The sequence below is a fragment of the Opisthorchis viverrini genome, assembly GCF_000715545.1.
Source record: "Opisthorchis viverrini unplaced genomic scaffold opera_v5_7, whole genome shotgun sequence".
Lineage (NCBI taxonomy): Eukaryota > Metazoa > Platyhelminthes > Trematoda > Opisthorchiida > Opisthorchiidae > Opisthorchis > Opisthorchis viverrini.
In genome coordinates this window covers 103,989-131,937 of record NW_008751663.1, presented here as the reverse complement: position 1 = coordinate 131,937, position 27,949 = coordinate 103,989, and the positions used below count along the sequence as shown (strand labels likewise).

At 44.1% G+C, this 27,949-nt stretch overlaps 1 protein-coding gene across 1 annotated transcript in view; it reads right to left on the bottom strand.

Annotated features, from left to right (window-relative positions):
• Positions 1–14,768: 14,768 nt before the first annotated feature.
• The window catches only part of T265_00680 (hypothetical protein), a gene marked incomplete at both ends in the record, with an annotated part of 50,993 nt that continues 37,812 nt past the window's right edge, over positions 14,769–27,949 (bottom strand). Inside the window, 6 exons of the mRNA XM_009164529.1 lie at positions 14,769–15,921; positions 18,115–18,446; positions 20,342–20,890; positions 21,486–21,610; positions 23,998–24,411; positions 25,161–25,266. Of these exons, the coding sequence (XP_009162793.1) occupies positions 15,406–15,921; positions 18,115–18,446; positions 20,342–20,890; positions 21,486–21,610; positions 23,998–24,411; positions 25,161–25,266 (2,042 nt within the window). The remainder of the gene's footprint in view (positions 15,922–18,114; positions 18,447–20,341; positions 20,891–21,485; positions 21,611–23,997; positions 24,412–25,160; positions 25,267–27,949) is intronic.

Sequence of the window (27,949 nt, the reverse complement as noted above, 5' to 3'; positions counted from 1 at the left end):
CAGAAAATGATAAATCGTGCCATTTCACCTTGGACACGTGATATATTTAGTATTAGAATGGTCAGGTGTTGCGAAATACATTGTCCAACCAACCGCAATACTAACCCAGTGGATATGAAGTTCCAGGAACTTTGCATCAGTCAGCCGTATTCTCTGTTAATAATTTTGAGTATTCAAACGCCAGCCGAAGGTCGATATTAGGTAAAATCTATCAGTAAAGCTAAGTGGACAGACTGTTTATTGATAACCTACCATCGTAAAGATTTGTCTAGCCTGGCGGTCATCCATCGCGTTAAATGACCTTTCCGGGAATTCAGACAGGAACTGAGATAAAGTAAAGCAACCCAAGGATTAAATTCCAGGCAACGAACACCCTGAAAATGGGAATAAATCTCCAATTCATCATGCACTTGTAAGTAGATCTTTTAGAAGTATTAAGAACGCCTTCCTAAGTTGGACAAGGTATATCAAACATAGTGTCAAAACGTAAAAGCCCTTCTTTGAGACGCAAAGTTTTCAAATGGACATTTGGATCTTTTCCAGAAATGCTCCACCACTAATGCAAAAGTGTATGTGCGAAAAGTTAAGCCCCACCATTTTTGCCAGCTCCAATTTAATGTGCACACACAAGCTTGACCTATTTTCCATCAAAACAATTCCTTAGCCGCATCTAGGCTCATTTTGTGCAAACATTTTCTCTGTTCAGATGCAAAACCTTCAATGAACTTTCTGACGCTTCCAACTCTCGTTCATGACAAGGAGGCGGTAATATGTCTTTTGCAAAGCCACAGGGAGTGATACTTCAGCAACGTTTATGCAACAGTGTTCATCAAATGACACTTTCAACTGTTTCTTGCCCGACAGTGTCGGCAAGAAATCGGTGTCCGAAAGGGAAATTGGCTGGAACGGTTTAGGATGGAGTTTAGGACAATAATTCCATTCATTTTACCGCTGGTCCAAAAATTTGGAAAAAAGTCAAATTCTACTCAGAGGAATTATCTATTAGGCACACTACCGCTGTTGACTGTTGCCTCATGAAGCGGTTACCGAAAACTTTGTGGATCCAACGGCTGGAGCTCACACACAAACCATCGAATTGCTTTGGTACCTCTAGAAGATGCAGAATAAACCCCAATGCGCCACACACCGATCTTTAGTGGATAGCTACTTGTGTGAGTTTGTTTGGAGGTAAAGGTACCGAAAAACGGACGTTTTCATGCAGATTATTAATGACATGTCCCAATTTCACCCTCTTCAATAAAAAGCAAAAGTAAAAACCCGTATCCTCTTTTTTCCAATCTTTTTTTTGTTGCGGGCCTTATCTGGAAAAGATCCGGACCTTTCTCCGTCCGACATCCCTCGTCGGTCATTCGAATTCCTGAACTTGTGAACTCAGGCTACTAATAGCGAGGTGCAACGATGCGGAGAAAGACCATCGGGTGAGTGCGAATCAGCCTTCAAATTTATCCATCTTATCTCAGATAGGTAGTCACCCCTGAACCTATTTCCGTTACCGATTATCGACTGTGCCAAAATGTGGAATAAATGAATACACGTACGTGCGTTTGTTTACAGGACGGAACTAACTCGCGACATGTTGTCTCTGAGGTTTGTTTAGACTTGACCTTTGTTGACCGGAAACACCTGTTTGTGACTGCAGGCCCCAACTAACAGCTGTCCCGTTGAGTTCGGGAACTTGTTTACTGGGCTCACCATCACCACCACCAACAACGCAACTAAGCCGGGTGTTGTACAATCACTTGTTGGGGTAAGGATCATTGAACAATGGCAGGAGTCATCGGTCACCACATAAGTGTTGTGATAACCGAGAGAAAACCTATCAGATAGGCCAATCTAGCTTCCGGGAGACGTTGCACGCACAAAATCTCGTCACAGTGTCGGGGAAAACAAACGCCATTCTTTCTGTAGTTGCATGGAGATGGAAATATTTTCATCCAAAAGTCAGTTGGCTGTAAGCGCAGAGTATCATTTTTCACAATGGCTCTTTACCAAATCGTCCATAAAAAATCGAATTTCGAACACGAATTGTTTCAGTAAGTAATAGTGAGTAGTCAGTCTGCAGAACAACACCCCACCCCTGCGTCAGGCAGAAGGTGAAACGTCTAAATTCAAATCGATGTGCGTGGAAAGTGTTGTCATTGGTTCTACCCTGGTAAAGCTCATGTGAACAGTTTCAGAAAGGCTTCGTAAACAATCGTGTGAACAGATTATAGACCCACTTATCCCCATTTTGCTGTTATTTCCAACTCTGTTTCGACGCGACCTGAGAATTCCTTTGTTTGTCTTCCACCCCTAATTGCTTCATGCATGTAATATTGATTTGGTTTACGCGTTGACTAACACCGAGAATGGAAGTTTCCCATCTCTCATGTGATGGTCCTAGTGGCAGGAAATGAGACGAGCTACCGTTATCCTGAGCGAATGCGTTTTGTTCTTCACGGTTCTTTTAAACCGGTTTTGGCGAAGGCGTATGATCTAGTTGTGCGGGTGGTAGAGGGAAGCTGCTCGTACTGACACTGGTGAAAAATACAGTAGTTATATGACTGCAGAGGCGCCCAAAGGACAATACATACTCTGCCAGTCGTATTAGAATTTCTCGAGATACACCGCTGACCACTGGATACAATCCACTCATCGGCAACACAATACACACAATAGAGATGCTTCTTGGGATCACCTATTTTTATCACTTTACGTTTCAAAGTCAGCTTGCGAAAGTCTTAAAATCAAGTACCCAGTACTCCGTTTCTAACCCTTATCAACTCCATTGAGATATGCTATTGTGTTCTAAGCACCTGGTAGCATTTCGTGTTGCTTTTTGCACTATGGAGATATTTTCTCTTGGTTCCTCAAATCAACGAAGTTCGAATCCAACCAAATTTTCCGGACACTCGTTCACTGCAAGTCACATGAAAATATTATGTCTCATCTGTATGGTTGATTCCGGCATCCGTTTATCATTTTTTGGGTGGCGAGATGGCCCAACTGACCGGAAGGTCCGTGGGTTGAATCTGACCTCCGCCTCTCGACTTCCCCTGTCTAGGCTTGGGCAACCTGGCAGTATCCCAGCCTTCGTGCTTCCTTTGGGTAGTATGGCAGCTGGGCACCGGTGAGGTGCTACAGCTGAACACCTTACTTTACTTACTTTTATCACGAACACATCAAATGTGCAGAGGAGGACACCAGAGAACAACTGTCCAACCAAGAATTGAATTTAGGCATTGAAAACACATGGTGAACGCGTGATCTGGAAAACGTGAACGCCTTTCCATTTTGGTAGCGCGGCTCATTATTCCTCTTCACTGACCTGGATATCCATGAATTGACTGATGGAATCGGAAATAGTGTAACTTTAAAGAGTTTGCTTAATTTGGATGCGTTTCGGTCAACTGCATATTGTCGATGAATAAATAACTATGTGTATCTCCATTAGCCAACGACTGTCCTGTTTGACCAAATGGTTCGTTGTCCATTATCACACATCCTGTCTGACATTTGGATTAGTCATCTCGTTCGCGAAAGCTGGTGGCCATTGGAAATCCGATTGTCTATAAAGCCTTCTTATCGATACTTTGTCTGTCCGAACTCCATTGCCTCTGTGTGTCCGCATGTCGTATATCGGTAGCTGATAAACGAGTCATTCATATGAAAAAGGGCAACTGCTCTTAATGCGTTCGGTATTGGTACAGCATCATATCAGTAATCGATGCGAAATGAAGCCAGAACTCGTCTACGATGCAAAATTCTTCGGTTTCTATGGGAATTTTCTTCAAATGAATTCCCCTTTTCCCATCCTGCACGCGCCGTATATCAGGTGTAGCAACGTTCGCCCTGCTATCTGAAGATTTGAGTCGACTGAATTATGACTACTTTTACCGCACACACACACGTATTTGGTTTACTCAGCTTCTTTAGCTACTAAGAGATAAAAACAGGGTTGCAAGTAGCTTGACGGCGATTTGCCTCAGAAGCCCACTCTCATTGATCATCAGTGAGTAGTGGTGAATCTGGGACGAGTTGCTCACCGTGTACTTGGAACACGTCGTTCACAGCCTCAGTAGAACTCCAAGAGTCCTGTGTCACCTATTTCTCTGGAGAAGATTTGAACAAGGCAACATATCCCAACAATTCATGTAATAAATGAGTTGAGGGAATCGGTCAGCACCAGAAGATAAACTGAGTGTCAAAACAAGAATTGCGGGAGTACTATCGAAATCCGAAGATCGCCAAATTTATCCGAATCAGGGCAAACCGTTGAACTCTAATTGTTGAGTCTAACTGACTGCTTCCGCACTAGTCTCGCGTAACTTCTAAGCTGGTCCCAATTTTTCTATAAACGTAGCTTCGTTGTCCAATATGATTGTAAGCCCGATTCGCGAAGCAGTTCGCTAGTGTGAGGTCTTTTAAAGGGTGACAGTAGTTTGAATTGCACCACTGCAGTTCATACTTCATCAGTTGCATTGCCACCTTAGAACAATGGGGGCTCTTGGGCTCATTTGCAAATTAAGTTGATGTCAACGAAATTCTAACCTGAATCCCGAGTGAATTTCTTATTTGTGATATTGTTCAGCTGCGTATGCTAAAAAGAAGTCGCTTCATTCGATACGGTATTCAAGATATCGCGGTATATTTTCTTCACGGAACACACTACTCATAAGGTTGCTTAAAACCCTTCAGCAGCGCACCACCGGCTTCCTCATTCTTGAGGCTCTCCTGGTAGGTGTTTTAAGTTGGTCTTAAGTTCTAATCGTTTTTGAATTATGTTCAGAAATCTCTTGGATCACAGCTTCAGCTAGGATTAAGTTGAGACCCCCGTTAACACCAAAATGATGTTCAAATGAATGTAATTCGCCAGTTGCTTGCAAATTTGGGTTGAACGAGGACATATACTTGATGGAAACCCCCTGGATTATGCCTACTGGATGAATTCCAAGAAAATGAAACCAGTCGTGGGCTGTCGAAGAGTTTTCAGTGACTTTGTGAGTAGGTTCCTTTTCGAAAATATATTGCAATGTATCAAATATCGTCATCATAACTGAAACATTCAGCCGGTATCCACGTGAATCTTCCGTGAGAACCAAAGTGGTGTGCAATGGTGCACCCATCAGCACTTCAGATTCAAGTAGAACATATAGTTGACAGGAGACCGGGAACGGCATGTACCTGATGAGCCCAAATGCAGGCCGAAGAATCCGTAGACTGTCGAAGAGATTTCAGCAACCTAATGGACTGTGTTTTGTCAAGAAAGTACAGGTTTTGTCTACCGTATTGCATTCAGTTGCTTCAAGCCATTATGTTTCTGTGCTAAATTCCATGCAGAGTACTGTTTGTGATTGTGTAGGCGCCAAAGAGCTTAACTCTGCCGATTGCTTGCCTGTTATCGGTGTATTTAACAGAACAATCCGTGAAGCAGGCACTCCGCTTTTTGGCATCTTACTTTTCGTCGAGTTGGCTGTAAGCAGTAACTAGTAAGCGTACCTACAAGTTACTTGCTACAAGGTAGAATTCAGGTTAACACAATCCAAGTAAATATTTTGTGTCTTCAAATCGCCACTTTCTTCTGGATGTATCTCCAGAATCCTGCTAAACCCAACTTAATAGAGTTTCACCCACTGGCTCCGCCACAGTTTCTTTACGCATCTACTTCAGGTGTGCGCACAAGGTGTTTTTACTTTGCATGGGACAGATGGGGTTCAAGTCATTTCTAGACAAAATGCATTTCAAAGTGCAGATTTTATCCCAGCTGAAAAAGTAAATAGCATTCATACGTGGCTAAATTCTAAAAAAAAATCTTCAAGTGAATAAAAAACATTTGACTGTTTAATGTCAGCATACTGGAATTTTTCACCTGGTGTGCTTTCCTCTAGAAAGAAATGAAGGTTTCCACACGTACTTAGGTCTATTCGCGGATATGAATGAAAACACTGATGCAAACTGTTGCGAAAAGTTCAAGACGAAGAGGCTTACGTCATTCGTTCATTGATTACAATGTGACATGAAATGTGTTCATCCATCACACGAGCACGAACAATAATTCCATTACATAAGTGCATGAAACAGGTTCTTACGACACGAAGAAACGAAAGCTGATCACTATAGAATGAAACGACCATCTTAACGTGATATGGAAAAGGTTATTCAGACTGTTCTAACTATACAAGAATAGATTGTGGTTTTTTTTCGGTTAATAATCTTGACAGATCAGTTTGAAGCACTTCACTGAGTGACCTTAAGGCTTCATTTTGTGCTTCTTCAATTATCTAGGCCTTTATTGGATGAAAATTTGCGTCCATTTCGGTCACTGAGACTAGGGGGCTTGTGATCTTTTTGAAGTCATCTGTGCCCACAGACCAATCGATTCTGACTACGTTGTACGGTATAATCCGAGATTTTTCCGATTTTTAGTATGCTCGTGTTAAGCATCACACGTTGACCGTACGACAAGGCATTTTTCGGACAGAATGTAAGAACGCAAGTAAGTAAGTAGTGGGAAGAAACCAGGCTCAAGTGCGATTACACCACATTTGGCTAAAGCCAGTCATGTCATAGACAAGTAGCAAACCCTCACCATTATATACCGGGTATCTCTGAGCCGATCACGATTGGTACGATCCAGACTACTATCGATCGCACAGGCGATTGGAATCCGACTGCTGGATCCACAACTTTGCATCCAAAAGAAACTTGTGCGACCTCTGAACTAAACTGGCCTATGAAACATCCGGTCCCACAAGTCTGTCTGACATTGACGTCACTTACCTAATTCCGTGACCATTGACCTACCCCTCATTCACTCCCCCCTTCCTTTGATTTCTAATAATCTTAGGTGTATGTAGCCCCGATCTTAACCTTTTCAACGTGATTTCTGGTACCATATAAATCTGTGATGTATTAGCCAAGAGGAAAAATCACAGAAAACAAGCTTTGTTCGCTATCTTCTTCGTTCTCATTATTTTTAGCTTACCAGAACCTTCTGGTATCCGAATGTTGTCTACTCCTAAAAGAATCGGAATTCGAAACATCCTTACTCACCACTTCTTTCCGTTTTGACGCCAGTTCTGATTTGTCGTCTCGTTACCCGCCAAGATTCCGCTCGCCTTATATTTCTGATTGAGTTCTATTAAAAGGACATTGACTCTCAAAATTTGGATGATTGGTTTATCCACAAAAAGTCTTCACATTTATCCGGTCTACCAAAAATGCAATTATTCCATTCGTTCATTCGTATTATGTCTTTACCCACCATTTACCTCGTGTTCCATTAGGTGACAGCGAAATTCACCTGTCTGGTGGGTTTGGGGAAAGGTTGAAATAACTTAACCGCTCGTATCCTCTTACCTGCAGCTTAGCTGTAAAACATTAGTATCATATTTCTGTGTGTCACTGTTCCACTTGATTCAACTTACATTTCCTTTCCCTTTCTTAGAACAAAAGATGTCAGGTGTGGTAATGAAGTAACATTTTTGCTGAAGACTTATGTGACGAAAAATGGTGCCGATTATCACGGAACTACGATGTAAAGAATATGTCCTAAGCAGAATCTCCGGGATACGAATGATACTAGGTGGGACTCGTGAGACTTCCTTGAAGATGGAGCTTGGTTTCTACACTGTTCCACCGTATTTTCATTCTTGCATCTCTGTTGGTCAAGTCTGACAACGATGTGCAGAAGTGGAACAGAAACAGGAGAGAACAATGAGTTGGTGTAGGTTAGAACATACCTTGCGGACTTCAACCACGTGTTCATTGTATGGGCGGCAGAAGACTTTATGTAACAAGTTCAGGATTTCTCCTAGATTGACATTCACTGCAGACTACGGAGGGCTGAGGAAAGCACACGGAGATACGAGTCTCGTGGTTAGAATTCTCTTTCCTGAAACGGAACCCCTCAAAGGATCCCTGTTGTGGACCACAGTCTTCTTAATGCCTTCTTACTACCGTGAACCCCCGTCTGGATAGCCGCTTGATCGCTTGGCCAAACCAGAAAAGTCAATGAACGTGCAAGCCAGCTGTTCTATTGATCACTGTCGCATGCAAGCGGTCAAAAGTGATACAGAGAATACAACTCATCTCTCAAGGACGAATGAAGAACAACCAATGAAATCTGTCTCAACGAAAAACGGTTATCCCATTGGCAGTTATGTAGTCCCGTTACATTTGCGGAGCTGGTTCTCCTAATAATCTCCCACTGGGGTGGACGAATTTGGCAATTAAAAACCCGGCTACTGTAGATCCATTGTCGAGAAATGAACGCCCTTCGAAGATAACGGTCGGTTACCAAGTTTTTTCATCCACATTACTGCAAACCGGCAGTACGAACAGCTATGAATTCTAGAGATATTTGTCGACATAGCGTGAGTTTACTCTCCCAACAGCAACAGGCTGTGGACCGTAAATCCTTGTAAATCATTCATCAGGGCTTTGATAATAAGCTAATCCTCGTTGTCGAGAGAAAACCATCCGAGCTTGAAGTCATATCGCATAATTGATTCTGTCGCCAACTGGTCCATCAAGCTGCGGGTGGTTGGTGTATTTTCCAACATCCTAAACGACATGTGACGTCATATGACGATGCTGGTTAGAATTTATCAGCCTGCCCCATGGCGCTGAATGATCATGACTCGCCTGCCGTGACAGAACTAACATTTGGTTGTGACGTCAAGTAGTGTCTTTGGTACGAAGGTGGCTAACACACAAGAGGGGCTACGGAGGAAGAAACGCTCACCACGAGAGGGTCCCCAGGCTACACAACACCCTCGCTGGCGCGGTCATCAAGGCAAGGCCGGAAAGCTGCCAGTAAACCTGATGCATTATGAGACTGAGTGTGATATGCTTCCAGAGGAAAGATAATCAGTTGCCCCAGATGTCAGGATTACTTACACGGGGGTGTCGACAGAACATGAAACAGCGGATGTGTCATCCCGATAGTTCTCATAGCAAGAAGATGGTTTGTTGACCTGTCCGATCCATCAATAGCAGGCGGATCGAGTGCAAAATTTGTTTCTAAGACTATCCAGGAAAGTTCAGGAAGACCTGTTCGAGAATAAGACGGATACACAGTTTTCATGAGAGTTTTGCTTCCCTGTTTCCGCCGAACAGTAATCTTAGGTGCACTTTTCACAAGAAATTTTAATCAGTGGGGAAATGATGGTGCTAGTGCTAACTCGTTGAGACATAAAATCTTTCAGCTTGGTGTTGAAAAGACTCAAATTCAAATCACACTCGGTTGAACGGTCACGGACATGGGATGAAGGAGCCGTGAGCGGCATCAGAGTTTTGAGGACTCGCTCGACTTCATTCGGCACAACTAATGAAGTCAATGGCGTACGACCGCCTGAGACAACAAGCCAAGGGATTTGGTGATGAACCTGGCGAACATGGTTTCTAAGCCAACAAGGTTGGTTGTACGGAGGACAGTAAGGACACAGAATTTGTTCGTGTTGAACATATAGAAGCTCTACCTGTGCGAACAAATTCCAGCCGTCTGTGAGGGCTGGTTGAGTGGACATGTGATCCTCGATGGAAAAGGCATATTTTTGCTGAAGGGCACTAGATGATCAAGGAAACGTACCACTATGCTGCAGAAATCAGTCCGCTTACAAAAATCTCTACCTGAGACAGCATTTATCACACGTTTTCTGTTTAATGGACAGCAGCTTTGACTTGTAATCGCTCTTGATAGGTGGATCTTTTTTTTACACATTTTCTGCGATAGATCATAATTGTAGAAGTTATAGTGTGAAAACAGTCTGTCCAGTGTGTGACATTCTATAGCTGTTTCCTTAAGCGTGCATTTCAGTAAACGGCCTAAGTGAACATCAAGTTCGAACTGCGGATTTAGAACCAATAATGATGGACCTATTACTTTAACGTCACACACTCATTGACGGATTTATAGTTTACTACTGCCTATGTTGCTGGATGGCTGCTCAAATTTTGTGCAGCTCTGTACCTCCCCTCTTGGAGATTATAGTAATTTGAGGGCAGAATCACATTGATCTGGTATTTTCAATCTGAAAAATAGTTCTGCTGACTTGCAAATCTACAGAAATGGAATATGACAATAAAACTATTATTTGGCATTTAGGTTGCGAGGAAAAACGAACCGAGATTGTTGGACACAGTCAACTAAGTCAAAGTATCTGTGCAACATGGTTGCCTACCGTTGATACGAGGTAAAGCAACCGGTTTCCTTATGATAATGTCCGTGGTAAAGGTCGAGATTGGAAGTTTATCGTGCGCCGATTAATTTTGACGTCCTGATTCAACAACAAATACTGCAACGTCTTAAGCGAGGGTAAAACCATCAGAATGGACAGCAGTTCTCTGATCAAGGCAAAGCTTTCTTAGTCTCATTCGGGACGAAAGCGGCTGCGGTAGCCACAAGGCGGTAGGAACCAACTAAAGGATTTTATGTAGCAACAACTGGTCCCATCTTCACAATGTGGTCCACTAGAACAATTGCGAGTTTCTCATAATCATCCCGCTTTCAGCTGGTTTTGGGTGTGTCCCGAAACAAACTCTTGGAAGCAAAATGGCCACAGCGGATGTGAACACATAGCTACTTCAACAAATCGGAGGTCTTCCCGTAATTTCTGGCCTATCCCAAATAGTCTGATCGTTACAGCTCCCGTGTGCCGCTTATAAAATCCAGGGCAATCATCTCAAAGTTCACTACGCCGTTTGTTTTCTCGTGCGATTTTCGATACGGAGACAAACAAGCACACAGCTGAAAAAAGGAGGCCGCGGCACAACCTGAATTGGCATTGGACTGCATATGAGCCTTGATACTGTTTCCAAAGGTTTCGAATGCAAAAGACCATCTACACATGTCTGTGTGTAAGCTTACCAATTAATTGGTAGTTCAGTCTTCCTTCAAGCACACTTATTGGACAGACATGATTGTCTGAGTGTACCGACGAGTGCTTAGACCCTGGAAGTTGTAAGCGCTGGTCGACCAGAATTGATCGCCATTACACATGCTACCACTTGTCATGTGTGTGTGTGTGTGCGTGTACCCGGAGTGCCAGGGCCGCACTGAAGGGAAATGACGAACAAGCGTAGTTTATGCTGAAACAGACAGACTTATCGGACACGCCATTAACACCAGGGGACAACCGGGGTAAACTTGGTGAAATATGATTAATGCACCATCGGTTTGGTCACCCATTCAGTCAAGACCAGTTTCTTTTAGCCTCTGTGTACGTCACATCACAAAATGCATCTGAGTCCTGAATGGTTGCACGATTGCTGAACTAAGTGAACTTTGTCTTGGCGAAAAGAAAGAGAGGTCGAAATACTGTTCATTGTTATTTGTAATGACCGGTTTAGTTACAGAAAACAGTTCAAAATGTGGAAACATAACCAAAGACAACCAGCCCCCAAAACAGAATAAATACCCTTTGAAAGACCTGTTCTCAAGATTGTGAGGGATTCTTGAGGTAAAGCTTTCTCCCTGAAATGATCAGGAGACCGCCTCAGCATCCAATTTGCTGTATTTTTGGACGGACTTCTGATACGGCCAATCAAATTAATTTTTTTATCAGTAGTGATTTTAAGCTTGCAAAAATTTCATGTTCGTTTCCAGGCCCTTTCCTGACTGTGCCATTGAATGGGCATCAGGTCACCAAGCAAGCCATTCTTCCAAACTTCCTTTCAAAGAGACCAACGAACCTTTATGATTCCGTGGATAGCGCTTGCCGGCTCCAAAATAGTGGGAGAGTTCACATTTTGTGCGACCTCCCTCCACGAGAGGCAAAGTTAAATATTCCGAATAGTTTGTCACCGATCTAGGTCACAATAGAATATCGTTGGGAGAACAGACTTTCATGCAGAATCAGATTATGAACCAGACCTTTTTTATAACAGTTCGGGCAATATGTAACCTGTAGTAACTATTTCGAGATGAATCGAGCTGTCCTCCTAAGTAGAGCTACTACTCAACCTGCAGAGTAGCCTCAATATTTCTGTACACGGGTGTGAGGCTTTGATTTACGTGCTTGAGTTGGAAGCAAAGCTTGCTTGATCGATAGTTTTCTTTTCAAGTAAGCTATATTTAACCTAGAGAACCGACCCTATTTGCAGTGAAAGTTTTTTATCCGAGCGTTAGGACTGTGTGATGTACTCCCCACAGGAGTCATTACCGAGACAAGCCAGAAAACAGTTCTCATCGATTGCCAGACGGCCCACAAACCAGATCCGAGTGACTCGTTTGCCACGCTGCTACGTCACCCAAACTCGGTGTGTCTAACAATCAATTGGGCATTATGGATCAGGCCCCAGTAACCAATCCTGTATTGGAAAAAATTTACGTCACAAGATTACGCTACCGTGGCATTGAACAAATGAGTTTTACTGGTCATCTGACTACGCTAAATGATCATTGTATACAGAGTTCGGAAAAGCCAATCCTGCTTCGTGTACACGTTCCAACTTCAATCCGAATCTGTGCACACAAATACGCAACCGAACTTAATACAAAATCTTATGTACTTGCTGTTTACTGCACAACACCGTTATCCGGCTAAGATAGACCCTCTAAAATCGTGAAGCCACAAGCCGATTTCACCTAGATTGTCAGCCTTTATTTACGTAAATACAGGTTGACTGTGGAAGACCAAGCTACAGTGCCGCCTTCAGCATCTCGGTTATCATTGCTACGATCAACTGAAGCGTTGCGATAGCGTAGCGGTTGATGAGATAATTCGAAGTGCATGCTTTTCACCATAAGCAATTTCTCCCTATAGTATATCGGTCAGACCCATCTTTTGCATGAACTGAACCACTGTATTTGGCAGTGTTGTTAGGGAAGCTTCAGCGAGATAGTGTTCTCAGTGCTTTTCAATGAGATACGGTTAGTGTTCTTCAGATCTACTCGATCTACCGTCTGTGAATCCAATGGTCAGCTCATATCAGGGAAAAATATACGCGCCCGAGGGCGAATTCTAAGCATTCGAAATTACAGAGGGGTCAAGAATCGTATGTGAAACTTCAGAACACATAGACAGGCGTTAATACATTGAGGATGATTTCATTAACCAAGTAAACAGCCTTATCTGTGGGCACTTGATCACCAAGATACCATCAACGATATATTGAGCTACATAAGACAGAATTAGGAGTGGCCAACAGTGTGAGTGTGTGAGAGATAGAAATGTCAGACAAAGCGGACCAAACTGGGTGTCCAGTAGTCGGAAGAAATGATTGAAAATTCCAGGCAATTGTGTTCGTTAATCATAAACTGAGAGAAAGATATTCCTTGAAACTTCACGTCATCTTGAGATGGGCCTCAGTGACTTTGTAATAATTTAGCAGGCTTTTTCAAGGGGGCTGCTGAATAACTGGTTCAAACTTTGTGGTTCGTTTATTGGACTGCGGTGCTCCCTCCAAGGTAACGATCAAAACACTTCACTGATCCTAAAATCATGTACCCTTCAAGAAGCGGTTGTGTCTCATTTCGTAACGATGACACCTTTTCTTGTCCCCCTTCTAACAAGCTGCTAGTCCACTATAAAGCGACTGAATCCCGCCGCGGTGTGACGGTTTGTGCACCTTCATAACCCAATTAAGTATAATGGGGAGTGCACGTGACACTCACAGAGCCTCTCATTCCATATTGGTCAATGCGTGGAGGTCTGAATAAAACAGTCTCCTGGCCCTGCACTTGCTTGCCATGTCTATCACATTCCGAGTATTGGCTCGAGCAGGACTAATGAAATCCAACTATTGTATGGACCTGCTTTATTCGAAACACGGTGATCCCCGATTGAACGAAGCAGTGAGAACAGAACTGTTGAAAGAGAAGTCAGTTGATAACACCTTGGGTGCTGTAATACATGTAAAGCGGAAGTAGACCGTAACTGCGGTTTACTGAGGGGAACCTGCACCTCTCACACAATATAGGAGCTTTAGCAAACAACCAACAAAGGTTTGCCGATCCTTCGTTTCAGTTAAAACCCAAACTAGACGTGTTTCAAATAAGCATCAGAACCGGCTACCTGCATCTTTCTAGTGACGTGTTCAGCCCTAGTTGAGGTGAGCTGACATCAGAAAGTAGCTGCCAGCAAGACTGAATTCTCCGAACAGCCAATTCCATCACATCCAACTCAGATTCATGATTCCCAGTTCAGCTACACGGATGTTTCAGGGTGATGACTATTGTGGATGTCGCGCTGTCAAGGTTAACAAACCAGCAGCATGTGCATGGCGCTTTACAAGCGTCTGGAGTGGTGCAAACAAAACGCCAAATATGTGACTTAGCAGACTGATGTGAGGGCAACTCGGCTCCGGTACTACGGGCTGAACTTGGTTGAACATGTTGTGAGGTAGTAGAGTGAAACTTGTTAACGAGATTCAGTTAGGTGGTGATATTTAGGTAGGATGTGAGGTCGTAGGAACAAATGAAATCTACGAAGACGTGTAGAAGGACTGGGTACAGGAAGTAAACTATAAAAAACCAAAAGGAGCAGGCGCTACCAATGGAACGTGTCAAGAATGTCGATACAACCCGGCACGGCGCTTCTGTTATCATATTATTAAAGTTCTATGACTGATTTCGAGTGGAAATTGTAATTGGTGCATAACTATTGTAGTCACGAGGATGTCTGGAGGTCATCTTATTAACCAACTCAACAAAAGCGGTCAGCAGGATGCGCATGGTTTTGCTGTGTTTACATCGATCAGGTTGACCCTAATTCAATCAGTGTTGGGAACACCAGTTATACACTCCGGGGCGAATAACGACCGTAAGCGATCGGCAACATAGTGTGTATTTATTTTAACAGGGTGAGCATAAAACTGTGTCTGTGTACGACAATGTCATGATGCATTATCGTTCAAGTCAAGAAAGGAGTGAATGAGAAAACTAGAGAAACACAAAGTCTTCCCAGCCAAGCACCTTTGGGAAAAGAATGATCATTATTATAGAGAAGATACAAATGAACGCAGGTACGCTACCAGCAGCAGTGGCAGAAACATCAACATAACAGTAGTACCGCCGCCATGGTACGCATCCGTTCCGGGCGGGACGGGGGGAGTGAAACTATCAAACTCAGAAGAAAAAAGAAAAATAGCATTGTCGTTGTTTCAAACTTTACAGATGAGTTGCACGGGGCAACGGAGTTGGCAGAAGAAGTCGCATCGCGAAGGGTCACCACCGGTAGAAAAAATAATAATCCATTAATCAAAAGTCACGTTTGAAACAGTAGAGAGGACAATATCAGCTGTGGTTTAAAACCGTTCCAAATTTAGCGTCAACAAGCTCAGTGTAGCCACAGCTGGAAAAAGAAATTGGGTCCTTGGTTTAGCATCTCGGAGGACTCGCTATGATACCCGATGGTCATTGGTGACAGATTTGGAAAATGTCTATTCGTAGTTATAGAAAAATCACTCTCGTGGTGGTTTTGGAGCAACCGCTGGACGAGGGAACAGACGAGGTGGAGTATCAGAGCTAGGAGAAGAGGCCTCGAATGCGGCAACTCGATCCGCGATCGATATCCGTTTAGGCTCCTCCTCCAAAGGACGGGCGGCTGGGGATAGACAACGGGAATCCGGATTGAGGGAAACAGAAGGTTTTTTGCCGACGGAACCAGAACCAGAAGCAGTCCCTGAACCGGGGAAGTCTTGACGCTGTTCTGGACGCTTTCGCATTGTATCCACACCTTGCTCTGCAAAATGATCAGCTGAACTGCTATCGAGATTAGGGGGTAGTGTGGTCTGGGCCGATTCTGTGCGACGCAACACATTGAGATCGTTTGTCAAGGGAAGATCCATAACCAAGTCCGGAGTGTGCTTTGGACAGGGTAGCTGAAACTTCCGACTGAGTTCTCGTGTACGCTGCATAGTGCGTAAGTTACTACCTTCTGTATCGGCTCGTTCAAGTGAGTTGAGATTTCTCATGAACTGAATAAAAAATGCGACGCAGATATCAGAGGAGCAAGCCTATCGGCAAGACTATAATGCGAAACTAAAGTACGGCAAGACATTACATAATTACGCGCACTTGGAAACTAGGCTGGTCTTAATGAAAAACTGAATCCCTCGTTTATGACACTCCTCAGCTTAATTCGCAAACAAATGGGTTTCACCAACTGTGCAAAATTTAATGTTCAAGCAGAACATAAGGTTAACTGATACTTGGGGATAGCGTCTACCTGATCAGTCTTAAAAAGGGTGAGACCGGTCGTGGGATGTCGAAGAGTTATCAGCGTGCCGCCAAAAAGTGCGTGGTTTTTTGTTGGAGATCAGAAGCAAATCGGTCAGTGTGAAGAACTGGTAGATACCAAAAGCACCTGACAAGTAAAGCGATGTCAAGTACACGGGCATGAAGTCATAAAAGAGGTTCCGCTGTAGCGGTCCGTCCTGAGAGTGAACACAAGCAGAACCGAAGTATGCTGTTTGCTTCTCAGGTGGATTTACTGTATGTAAAGGATGTAGCTGTCTAGCCAGTTGCTGAAAACAAAACACTGGGATTCTGAGGGTCACAAAGCTAGAGGACACTGATTGATTGAGGATAAATAGTTTATTACCTGAAAGTGGCCAGAATGATGTAAACCCTCTGGATTAGACCGAAACAAGGAAGAGTGGAATCTGTGAGTGGCCAAAATAAACGAAGACAACTGATTCTAATACTCCGGCTGAGATGCCTGTCGTCCGTTGTTTGTGTAATGCGTGACGGCGATGAGCATGTGAAACAAATGAGTATAGTATCTTGACTTATCAGTTTACTCATTAGTAAAGGATTCCAGGATCAGAGATATCACCTGTTGACCTGAGAGCCACCGACGTTCAGCCTGAGTTCGCCACTGAGCAAGTGATAGGCTTAGTATCACGAAGGTGAAATGGTTAGAATCTGACTGATCACAACATCATTTAGAAGGCTGGAGTGACGTAGGACCAAGTGTAAACGTGCTTTATAAAATCGGGGCGACGTAAGGAATCTTGCATATCTAACACAGGTCCAGAGACCCACGCAATTTGAACAGAATGCGACACCCGATACTACGTGGAACTAATGACTCAAGTTAGTTCACAACTTTCAACTAATTGGAAGTTACAAAATGCTCAGCAGTTAGCCTGCTGACATAACAAGGCCATAGGTCTACGGCAATCCACAACGTAGTCGTCGATGGATGTTCGGACAACAAAGGGCCAGAAGACAGAATCGTGAAGTTCGAATTCGGTCCCTGACTTTTCAGTTTCTCCCGCCTATGGCTGACTGCATATAGGGAAGTTCTACACTAAGATTACTCCACAAGTGGGATGTTGGGTACCCTGAGGATTAACAAATGACTCAAAAAGCCGGGGATTTAGTTGTTGGCTTGTTGATCGGAATTCATAATTGAGCTATACACCTTCCGTCAGCGTTCGAGCGGATATGGTCAGGGTGCCTGAGATCTCGGTTGTAGAAAGCAGTGTATAATGAACATCAAACTCCTGTGGGACCCATGACCCCTGGAGATCTCGACATCCAGTGGAATCATCTTCTCAGAGACACGCCGAAGGATTACCTGATTTTTTCACACTTCTTCCGTTATACACTCACCGAACCTGAATGTTTCCGTCTCATGTTTCAGTTGGTGCACTATCCGAATATGGGTGGGGCTTGGTACAGCACACAAGTTGAAGAACACAAACGAGAGATTCGGCCGGGATTCAGCTGAGTCTTTTGTTGGCGCTGTTAGGCGAAAGTCCACACTGATCCTGCTTTACCGCTCGCAGTTAGGCCTTGATACGGCCGATATGTGCACCCCGCACAAGATTGGCCAAAAGTTCCGATCCGGCATCAAGCCGAGATCTGATTGGTCGAAAGTTTGGACCTAGCAGCCAACAATGATCCAGTGTTGGCCGAATGCCGGTTCCCAATGTTGCATCCAGAAGGCGTCAGAACTTCCACTGGTTGAGCTTAAATTTGATTACAGGTTCGCACAAAAGGTCAAACAACTGCGATTGTTGCTGTGATCTCCCTTTGAAGGAGTAACTCCACTCGCTTTTCAGTGGTTTGGCGACCTCCTCATACTGCCTTCAAATTTTTTTTATTGCTTTCCATCAGTCTCAGTAGAGAGCAAGGGGGCTAATTTCAAATAAATAACTCACCTCAGCCAGTTGGTTGTCAATGTCAGCATGTGACAGAAAACGTGCCTGTGCTTCGTTTTCTGCTGATGTTACGTTCGACGAGGTATGCCTGCAAACTGGAGAGGCCCTAAAAGTGACCTGATTGGTTACGGCTTCGTCTTCTGGTAGTGTGCTCAATTGAGCAGAAAGAGAGCAACTGACAGTATGACGTAATGCGCTTGAGTGTTGGAGGCTGGGGACGGACTCCGTCCGGCGCTGGTTTACATCAGCGGTTATTGGAGAACTGGATGGAAACAAGCCCGTGACTGGGATACTCTGAGAACGTCCTGAACCTGGCACTGGCATGGATGGAGCTGGTTAAGAAGAAACAGAAATGTCGTTGCATCAAAAGGTGAATGGCATCTGGCGGATGTTACATAAGTGAAATGTTCCGAAACCACCCTTAGATATGGTCAAATATAAACTTATGACACGAAAACATGGTTCTTTGCATCCTTCAACATGTAAACAGGTTTACATGAAACTTGAACACTCAAAATCCAGAAACAAAAGCACTATCTTGAAGATCTACTTGCGATCTGGAGTAATATTTTCACAATAGGTTTTACTCAAACAGCCTATGTTGATGGAATCCTGTTTGCCAATTATCGGTATTTTTTTCAAACCCACCGAGGACAAAAGCGGATATAATAGGAAAATGGTCCATAAACTGGAGAGAGGGCGACAGAGGAGCACATTCACAAACACTAATCGCATTCGAAATAACTGGTTTCGCATAACAAACATACTACGCCCTACATATCCCGTCAGTCACCAGTACACCAACCTCGCCTTTGGCCACCCGAGACCTTTTACAAACGGTCGTATTGTAACCCTCGTTGTACCGTGACCCCATCAGTATCCGTCACACAAATCCTGCTCATAGCGTCACAGGCCGTATGAGTCAGTGCGCGTGCCACACCAACAAGGCATGTTCCATTGATCGAATTTGTGCATTTAATCTGCCATCGTCAAGTCACCGCCGTTGCGGTTTCGGTTGGCGACACCAACTGGACTTAGCTGACCACACCCGTTTAGACCTGGTTTGACTGGAGCTAGTTTTAACATTGCGCGCTGAAGGTGGCGTTGGGCGAAGTGACAGTACGTTCTATATTGCAGGAGGAAAAGAGATGTACAAGCAGACCACAATCGGCACTACGTGCTATTCAAGCAAGACTGTTGAAAAAATAATCGTCCAGCTGTAGCACTCTTTCGGTGTCTAGTTGCCAAGCCACACGAAGGGGGCACGAGGGCTGGGATATTGCCAGGTCGCCCAAGCCTAGACAGGGAAAGTCGAGTGACAGAGGTCGGGTTCGAACCATGGACCTTCCGGTCAGTAAATTCGCGCTCTAACCACTTGGTCCATCTCGCCCCCAAGACTGATTATTATTGATCAAAGCAATGCTAAAGGCCGCATGCGTGACGGGTCAACAAAAACCTTGAACGCAGGAACAACAAGAGAGGAGGCGGTAACTGAAGTCAAAATGTAGGTCACCTTCCACATCAGCGTAAGCCTGAAACAATGTCCAGTTGCACAGCCTCGCAGATATTCGACTTAAGTTTACGTCTTTTCCCGAACAAAGCATAGGCGTGACTGATGGTATGCTGGAAAATGCGACGGCCCACGGAGCAGTCGAAATAATATAACGGAACCTTCACATCCCGTCGAGGTTGACACCAATTACCCTTACTTTTTTCCGGAAAGACAGGGATGACGTCATAACAAGGGGGGATTGTATTCAGCTTGATCGTATGCACATCAGTATAGGCCTAAATGTACGGTGCACTGGGTACCTCAGACGGAAACAGATGAATAGGTCAGAGAGGCTAATCCAAACAGAATCCGAAAACCTGTTTTTCACCCAACTGCATTGAAGGGCGAACAGAGACAAGTGAACCGAAACGAGGATTTCGTTCATGTGCAACCTACATTCAGGTCCAAGAGGTGGTCCTAATGTGGCATTCGTGACGCTGGTTATCTCGATGAGAGAAGTAAACAACAATGAAGAAAGTAACATCAGCGGATATGGAAAACGGAATGAGACAGGTATGCCCAGAGAATTTCACATATCACTTGATCTGACAGATTTACGTTGGAATCCAGGGGTCCCAGAGGTAGTAAGAGGATAGTAACTAAAAACCGGTAATGTGAACAATACTGGATGTTGAGATAAAATAACCAGGTGGTAAAAACAGTAGCTGTGCGTACATTCGACGGATCCTTGGCAAGATTGAGGTTGTACCGGGACAGTGACAGATGTATGTGGCTCCGTCATATTCTCATAAACGGATGTGTTCATCACGTTCTTTTGATCAACTGCTTCTCCAGCAGTATTGTGTTTACTGGCGACTTCAGTACCTATATTACCATAGTTTATCTCCGAGGCTTTCATGGGAAGATCCTGCTGTGACTGCTGTTTCTCCTCAGCATTCGTCGACCCTTCCCGGATATCCAAAAGATCCGCGGACTCATCAGATGCGTCCATAGATTCGCCCTTCTCTTCCATTTGACTTTCATTGAGTTGGCCTTCGTCGGAAGCTGCAGATAAGCACGCCAGCGCAGTTTTCGGAACCACATAGAGATGTGGTACAAGACCACGGGTTCCAGTCAAGTCAGTCACCAGTTGTCCGTCCCACCAATGTTTGTTGAGGCGACGATATAACACTATCTCGTCACCCTGTTGGAAAGACAGTTCACGTGGTGTAGTCCCCACGAAGTCGGCCTGAGCAACTGCCAAAGTATACGGAGCCTCCGAAGCTGTAAACATTAAGAAAGGTTGTAAAGTTTTTTAAACAAATTTTGTTACAGTTGCAATGGATTACCTATTCTTAATGCTTAACAGGGAGCTGACTTGGACTGCCTGCTTCGGTCTACTTGTGGTGAATTTATCTGATGTGGAAGCTTTATGGATGAACTAAATTGCAATAGAGTGTAGATCCAGAGAAGGATATAAAGATCGGGTTTTGTGTGTTAGTCTGGATCGTACAATTTCAGAGTAACGATATATTATCTTGGGTAACTAGCACCCGGAGGACGTACAAAAGAGGAAAAATCACAACCCAGACAGAAGGACATGCAAGTCAACTGAGGTTCCACACACGGAGAGGTTGCAAGTTCGAATCCCTAGCTGGGTCTTCGAATAGTGTGTCCGTGATGATATCCAACATGAACCAATTGACAACTCGGTACAAGTTTGGACTTCATCCGACCAAATTATTGATTCGCTGTCCATAAAAGCGAGTTACATAGTTCAGCAACCATAAAATGTTGTCCACTCTAAAGGAGATGTAACGAAAACAATCATAAGGCTCCACACGTGAGCACTATAACTCGATAAGTATAATCGGCGTACCTTCGCTGTCAGAAATCGAACGCAATTCGTCAGCAGAGAGGGATTCTTCTTCCCGTTCCGTCCTGCGATCCAGTTCATCCATAGAGGAAGCATGACCTACGGAGAGGTCAGCACCTGGTAAATCGCTAGAAGGGAGACGAAAACAAGCGGATTGGGTGTGTGAATTGACGTGAAACACATTATTCAAATGTGACCCAAAAAGCACTAAGTTGACCGTACAAAACATTTTACCAGAAAAAAATTGCACCTATAGCTGGGAAGCTAAGTTTCATGTTTCCGTGAAAACTCAATCATATGGAGTATATGATTATTTCGCCGAGGGCCAAATTTGCACCACTAAACATGTACTTTTAATTTGCAGGCTTTCGGGAATATAAGAAAGAGTCCACACCCTGCTTCAAGCAAGTCTCCAAGTCCGTGTCGCACCACTGATGATGCCAACCGAACAGAGGCCATTGGCGGAGATGGTTTCAAAGACATTCGTCAGCACGAAATTACATTGCAGTCGACTACATTTGACATCAGTGTATACATTCGACGTTTGACGTATCGGCTGTTCTGCTTCGTCACAATGGTCGTCGGTTGCCAAAACCTGACTACTTGTTTGTTGAGTCGAATATTTCAACAAGGCTATTGCGCTGGGATGACTAGATTTAGCAGAAGAATGCCACCAATGCAGAGGAAGACATTTCATCTGTTCAACTGTATTCAATCCTGAAAACACTTACACCTGGTTTGGAAGGAGTCTGTTATAAACGTTCTGCCCACATTCCGGAGGACATGATAACGACAGATGATAAACACATTTCCGGCAAATGGCTAGTGCTGGTGTAACGGTGATACTACTGATAGGGAGGCATGCGAGTAGTATGTTTTCTTCTTGTAAATTCGATTTGCGTCTCTTGAAAAGGGAGATCTGTTGCGGAATTTGTGGAGTCGCTTTGTACCATTTGCTTGGATTTGAGCGACAGTCAATGAATATCCGGGAAATTTCAGGAGGACGCCTTTAGGAGATGGATGTCCAGTTGTTGCAAATAAGATGCAAATGAGAATTTGGCTTCCCTGTCCAATAGTCTGTAACTGGTCAGTTGGCATTTTCTAATAAATAACTCCGCTGCGAAGGCCTTCTTCCTTTCACTGGTACACTAAAACCATCATGGCGACCTCATACAAGGCTGGGAAATACCCAAACTGTCAGGCGGAATTCCACACCAATCCTGCTTTACCACTCGCAGTTAGGTGCTGCTACGGCCAAGAAACTTATCCCGCGCAGGATTAGCCAAAGGTCGAAAGTCTGGACCCAACAGCCAATTATTGGCCGAATGTCAGCTCATCCAGAGTGCGTCAAAATTTCCAGAAAGTTTTCGCCGATGATACTAAATACATACAGCGCAGTATGGGTGTTCTTGACTAGATTTTGGGTGTTCATATACCTTGTGCACCTTGGTGGCTGTTTTGACGTGAACGCTAGTTTGGGAGGCTCAGACTGAGGACTAAGCGGAGGAAAAGACCGTTACTACACAAACGCCATTCACTTGCAAGCACTAACACAGAAGCAATCTCAGAAGCCTATCCAGAGAAAAGCTTTTCCAACTCAGGCCCAATCACTAGTGGTAATAATTATAATGATTAATAACAAGATTCCAAAACGAATGCAGGATATATGCTGTCCACTGGGGACCCTACTAATAACCGAAAAGCAAAAAAGCAGCAAATAAATAGTTCATCAGTAGATGGAAAATGACTGAATTGCGTGCGCGGTTGATATGCAACCACGTGACCTGTCGATGTGAGATGAGGCGGATCAATCATGCACGTGGTACAGTGGCCTAAAAGAGACGAGCCTTGAAGTATCAGTGGATCTATTCGGTCAGAATACACTATTGGGTTGCTATAACTTAAAAGAATGGAGGAACTCAGAGGAAATCAAGCGATAAGGAGTGGGGTCTTCGCAAAAGCGTGGTGCTAACTATAGACTGGCAAGCAGAATCATGGCTCCGAACCAATGGTATGATGACGTTTGACCTTAGCATAAATAAACAAAGTTCATACTATACTGAATTAAAAAAACGTCCTTCAGGTGAACACCCTTTCTGTGCCTAGATGCCATGCCACGTGAAGGGAGAACAGGGGCTGAGATACTGCCAGGTCACCCAAACCTAGACAGGGTGAGTTGCGAGGCAGTCAAACCGAGACAAATTCCAAAGTAGAATGACCCATGTCAAATAATCTTGTATAAAAAAAAGAGAAATCATTCGCATAAATGTCGACTAGCACACAGAGATTTCAAATGTATTTAGGTGACTCCATTTATGGCTCCAAAACTGACTGAAAGTGGACAATCAAAAACTTCAATGCCCGCGAAAACCATTGAACACATACTCCAGATGATGAAAACACTTTACATCGTTCCTCACAAATCCTTCCAGGATAGGAGACCGGTGTTTGAACAGAAGGTCGGAAAACGGATTGTTTAGAAAATCGATTAAAATCTAGACCATGTTTGTCTTACCCGTTACTGGAAGACTTGGTATCCTCACTCAAGTTGGAACCACGTACATCTGTCGGGCTTTGTGCATGTGCGGACAAGTTACGACGAAGAGCTGTCTGTGCGACCTCAGACGCGACTGATTGGACGTACGTCAATGGGAGATCCTCGCTGCGATTTGGGTCCGTGCCAGGTGTGCACATTTTAGAGGAAGACATTTGGGAATTTGCCGGTAACACGTGTTTCATATAGACTGGACCAGGAACCAGAGGATCAAATATCATCGCGTGATGGGTGATGAAGGTTTTGATTAGTTCGATTACGCTGGTCTGTTGATGGACCTGGAGTAACTCGGTTGGGATAGGCATCAGTGTGGGTCCGAAACAGACCGCCAGATTATACGCATCCATGGAATTTTCATCTGAATGCTCAGAAACGCTTTGAGGAGAAAGAAAATTAGGGGACAAGCCTGAGAGTAACCGACTGTGTGTTCATCCGGACTAGGAGCTAATCTAGTTTTTAAGAGTTTAGTGAAAAATATGGCTGCTACTGAGCCAGAGGTCCCCTATCGGGAAGCAAAAACAATGTGTCTTGTCAGTCGTTGCTTAGTGTAAAACATTTTAAAGAGTAGCTATTCCCAGGAAAGACGAAAGATTCCTTTCACTGTAAGGTCTCCTCTACCACACGGACTTCGAAAAATATGAAGTAACATTGAAAACAACTAAATTTAAAACTGTTGTGTTTGGTCTTAATCTTTTTTTTCGTTTTTTCCTGTTTCGTTAAGTCACTTGCTCATATCGCACTTAAGTGAACAGACACTGATGGAAGTGAAACTTCCTTCCGACAAGGCACAGAAAAAGTCCTGAAATACTGTCAGATGAGAGCTGCAGAGAAAAAAGTAGACGGCAGTCTTCCATGTGTAAATACAACAATCACGAATAACGCAACACAGAAAACGAAAAAGAACTCCACCAGAAAAACACATAATCAAAGCAACTGCACAAGAGTTGAAGGCGGTATGGTAACGTGAAACAAACAATCGGGTGAGACTTGCCAGGGAAGACGCATAAAAGACGGGGCGACAAAGTTTTTCCGATGGGGTTTTCCTACAGCGAAATTATTCGCCTTTGGTTTTGTAAAAATTAACAGAGTTGCTTAGAATAAAACATGTAAAATGGTTGACTTACTGTTTGAGGAAAGCAAAAAGGAAACGCATGACGATAAACACCGGGCGACTCAGACCTTGGATAACCACTTGGCGCAGACGACGGGCAGTTTCATCCATATCGGATTCTGATCGTAGACAAGGATTAAGAAGGCAAACTTGAGAGGATAAGAAAGCTGATAAGCGAGTGCAATGTTGCGCAAAATGAACGTACTTTATGTATAGCCTACGAGTATCAGTCAGATAGGATGGTTTCCACTGTTGAGAGGCCTACACACAGCCATAGCGCAACCGGGATCAGGAAGCTGTCACTCCCTACATCACACTGAGATGTTCGAAGAAAATAGAAACAGATTCAGCTCGAAATCCATGGAGCTTGTACTGCCTTCTTCTGCGATGATGGTGCAACACCCATCATTGGCAGGGTTCAGGAACAAAACTCTACAAAATTGCACTATCCTGTGGGTGAGTCAAAGGCTCAAGGATGAATACCTCAGGAAGGCTCCTTTCTTTGGCCTTGTCAAACGGGAAGAGACATCCGCCCATACAGCAGGGGATCAAGCGACTGTACCTTTCACCCATCTGTTCCTAGAGCGATCATTTTGGTGCCTAACTTTACCAATTCCGTAACAACCACTAGCTCTCTATCCAACAAAATGATAAGTAAAGATCCGCTACCAACTCCAGGAAATCTCTCTCATGTATGAGTATTCGACACCCGCACTTTCTTCCTACTGTTTATACATTTTTCTTCCTGAATACGGACGTATGCTGCCTCCGGGGAACCTACAAATGGCTTCACTTCAACACAGCTAGAGCCAAGGATTTACTCTAAGGGCTTCTGGCCAACCGGTAACAAAGTCCTACGACCTCAGTTTAGAGAGGTTAAACTTTTTGCTTCAATGAATTTCCCTAAACAATCGGCCAGACGCAGTCAAACCAGGTCTGTCAGAATCGGTAACCACATACCAAATACGAGGCAATTATTCATTGCCTGCGTACGTCAAAATGAAATGCGTTAATGGGATGCTCAAATGTTGACTTTAATGAAAGCATTCAAGACTGCTTCAGATGGCAAAGTACAACGACACCTCGATCCTGACTGGCGATATAAACTCGAAAACCATAAGAATTAATGAAGATCAGAACCGCCATCATCATCAGAATCTTCAGTTGTAAAAAGACCGCGTACTTGCTTGATTTTCATCGGGGGGAGCTATGCTTTGAAAGGAATGGAGCCTGGATGCATACGCACTGCCGAACGCCCGACTGAATCAACTGACAAAGTCTCTGACTGTGCATGTGTTGCTGGTAATCGCTACCAAGTCACTACTTAACCTCCCCTGCCTCGTTTCAACCATCCATTGGGCTACGAAAAGAACTCTTTGAGGAAGTCGGTCAGCTAGCATATGGAGCACATGGTCAAGCCAGCGCCAAAAGGTTACATCACGTGTAGGTCCACCAGGGCTCGTGAGAAGCAACAACGAGTTTCATCCAGCTGATGGATGCGTCCGTTACTCTCCAACAACGCTCACACAACAAGACCATACGTACGAAAAGCCAATAATGATCGTTTTCTCATACCTGCACATGTATTCGAATCGGTAGGTTGTAGAAGTTTGCGATGCTACCTTTAGTTTGAGGATATCTCAAGGTCAAACTTCGCAACTTCTCCACAGTCCAACAAACATGAGCATGCGAGGGTTTACGGTGAAAATTTAAATTTCATCATGAATGGCGCTCATCGTTTTTTTTGTTCAACTACATACTCCAGGAAGGTTTTGCAATGTTTACTTCCTCAAACGACAAACAGCACGCGAATCAAGTCGCGCTACTCGGATCGGATCCCACGAAAAGCAAATCATAACGACACACCTGTCGCCACGTGTACATAGATGTATTTGCACTCTCACAGTGCAAAAATACCTTAAAATGTGATCACATATTACACTAATTGACGCATCCGGAGTAGCAGGCGTCATTGGTAAGTTAACCCATTGATTGTCGATCAGGTGGCTGTTGATCTGTTCACCGAGCTTGGTAATTGGTTTGCACACTGATGATGTCTCCTCGTAGGGTGACGAAACGTTTGCAAGCCAACTGCCAAGCTTGGCGGACAGATCAACAGTCACCTGATCAGCAACTACTAAACTCACCCGAGCTACCAATTTTTCAAAACATTACCAAGTTCACTTATCTGGGTAGTTGCGCCACTTCCGGTGGCAGCATTGCTAACGGGATGATCGTTGGGGATTTCAAAGGATTTGAAGAACGGAGTATTCAAAGTTGAAGTACATTTAGCATTGCTTTATGACTGTGGAACTTGGTCAGTGAGCGTTGAAGATAGAAGGCGACGGTTGGCCTTTGACTATCAGCGTCTTCGAGACATTGTACACATGTCGGGGGAACACTTTGTCAACAGTACTGAAGTCGTTGTCGGATGCTTATCTACTTCATCTGATAAGATCGGACAAACTTGGCTGGCTCGGACACATTCTCCGCAAGACAAGTGATCGATTGCCTTGTTGTACCCCGTTTGTTGTAGCCCGCTGTGACTGTGTAGCACGGACAAAGCAAAGTCTCGGGGGCGAAGGATGAAAAGCACAACAACGGAACTTATCCCTGTTGGTGTATGCCCTCCACCGACCTAGTAGACACCTTCAGCGATACAACCGAGTAACGTAGCCAAAAGTGCTGCTGGATCACTTTTCGTACCCACAAATTTTAATCCACTAAAGGCTTCTTTCGTCTTAATTCATGAACTCCAATTACCCCTTAGAGAAATACACTCATTTGCATACGAATTCGGTT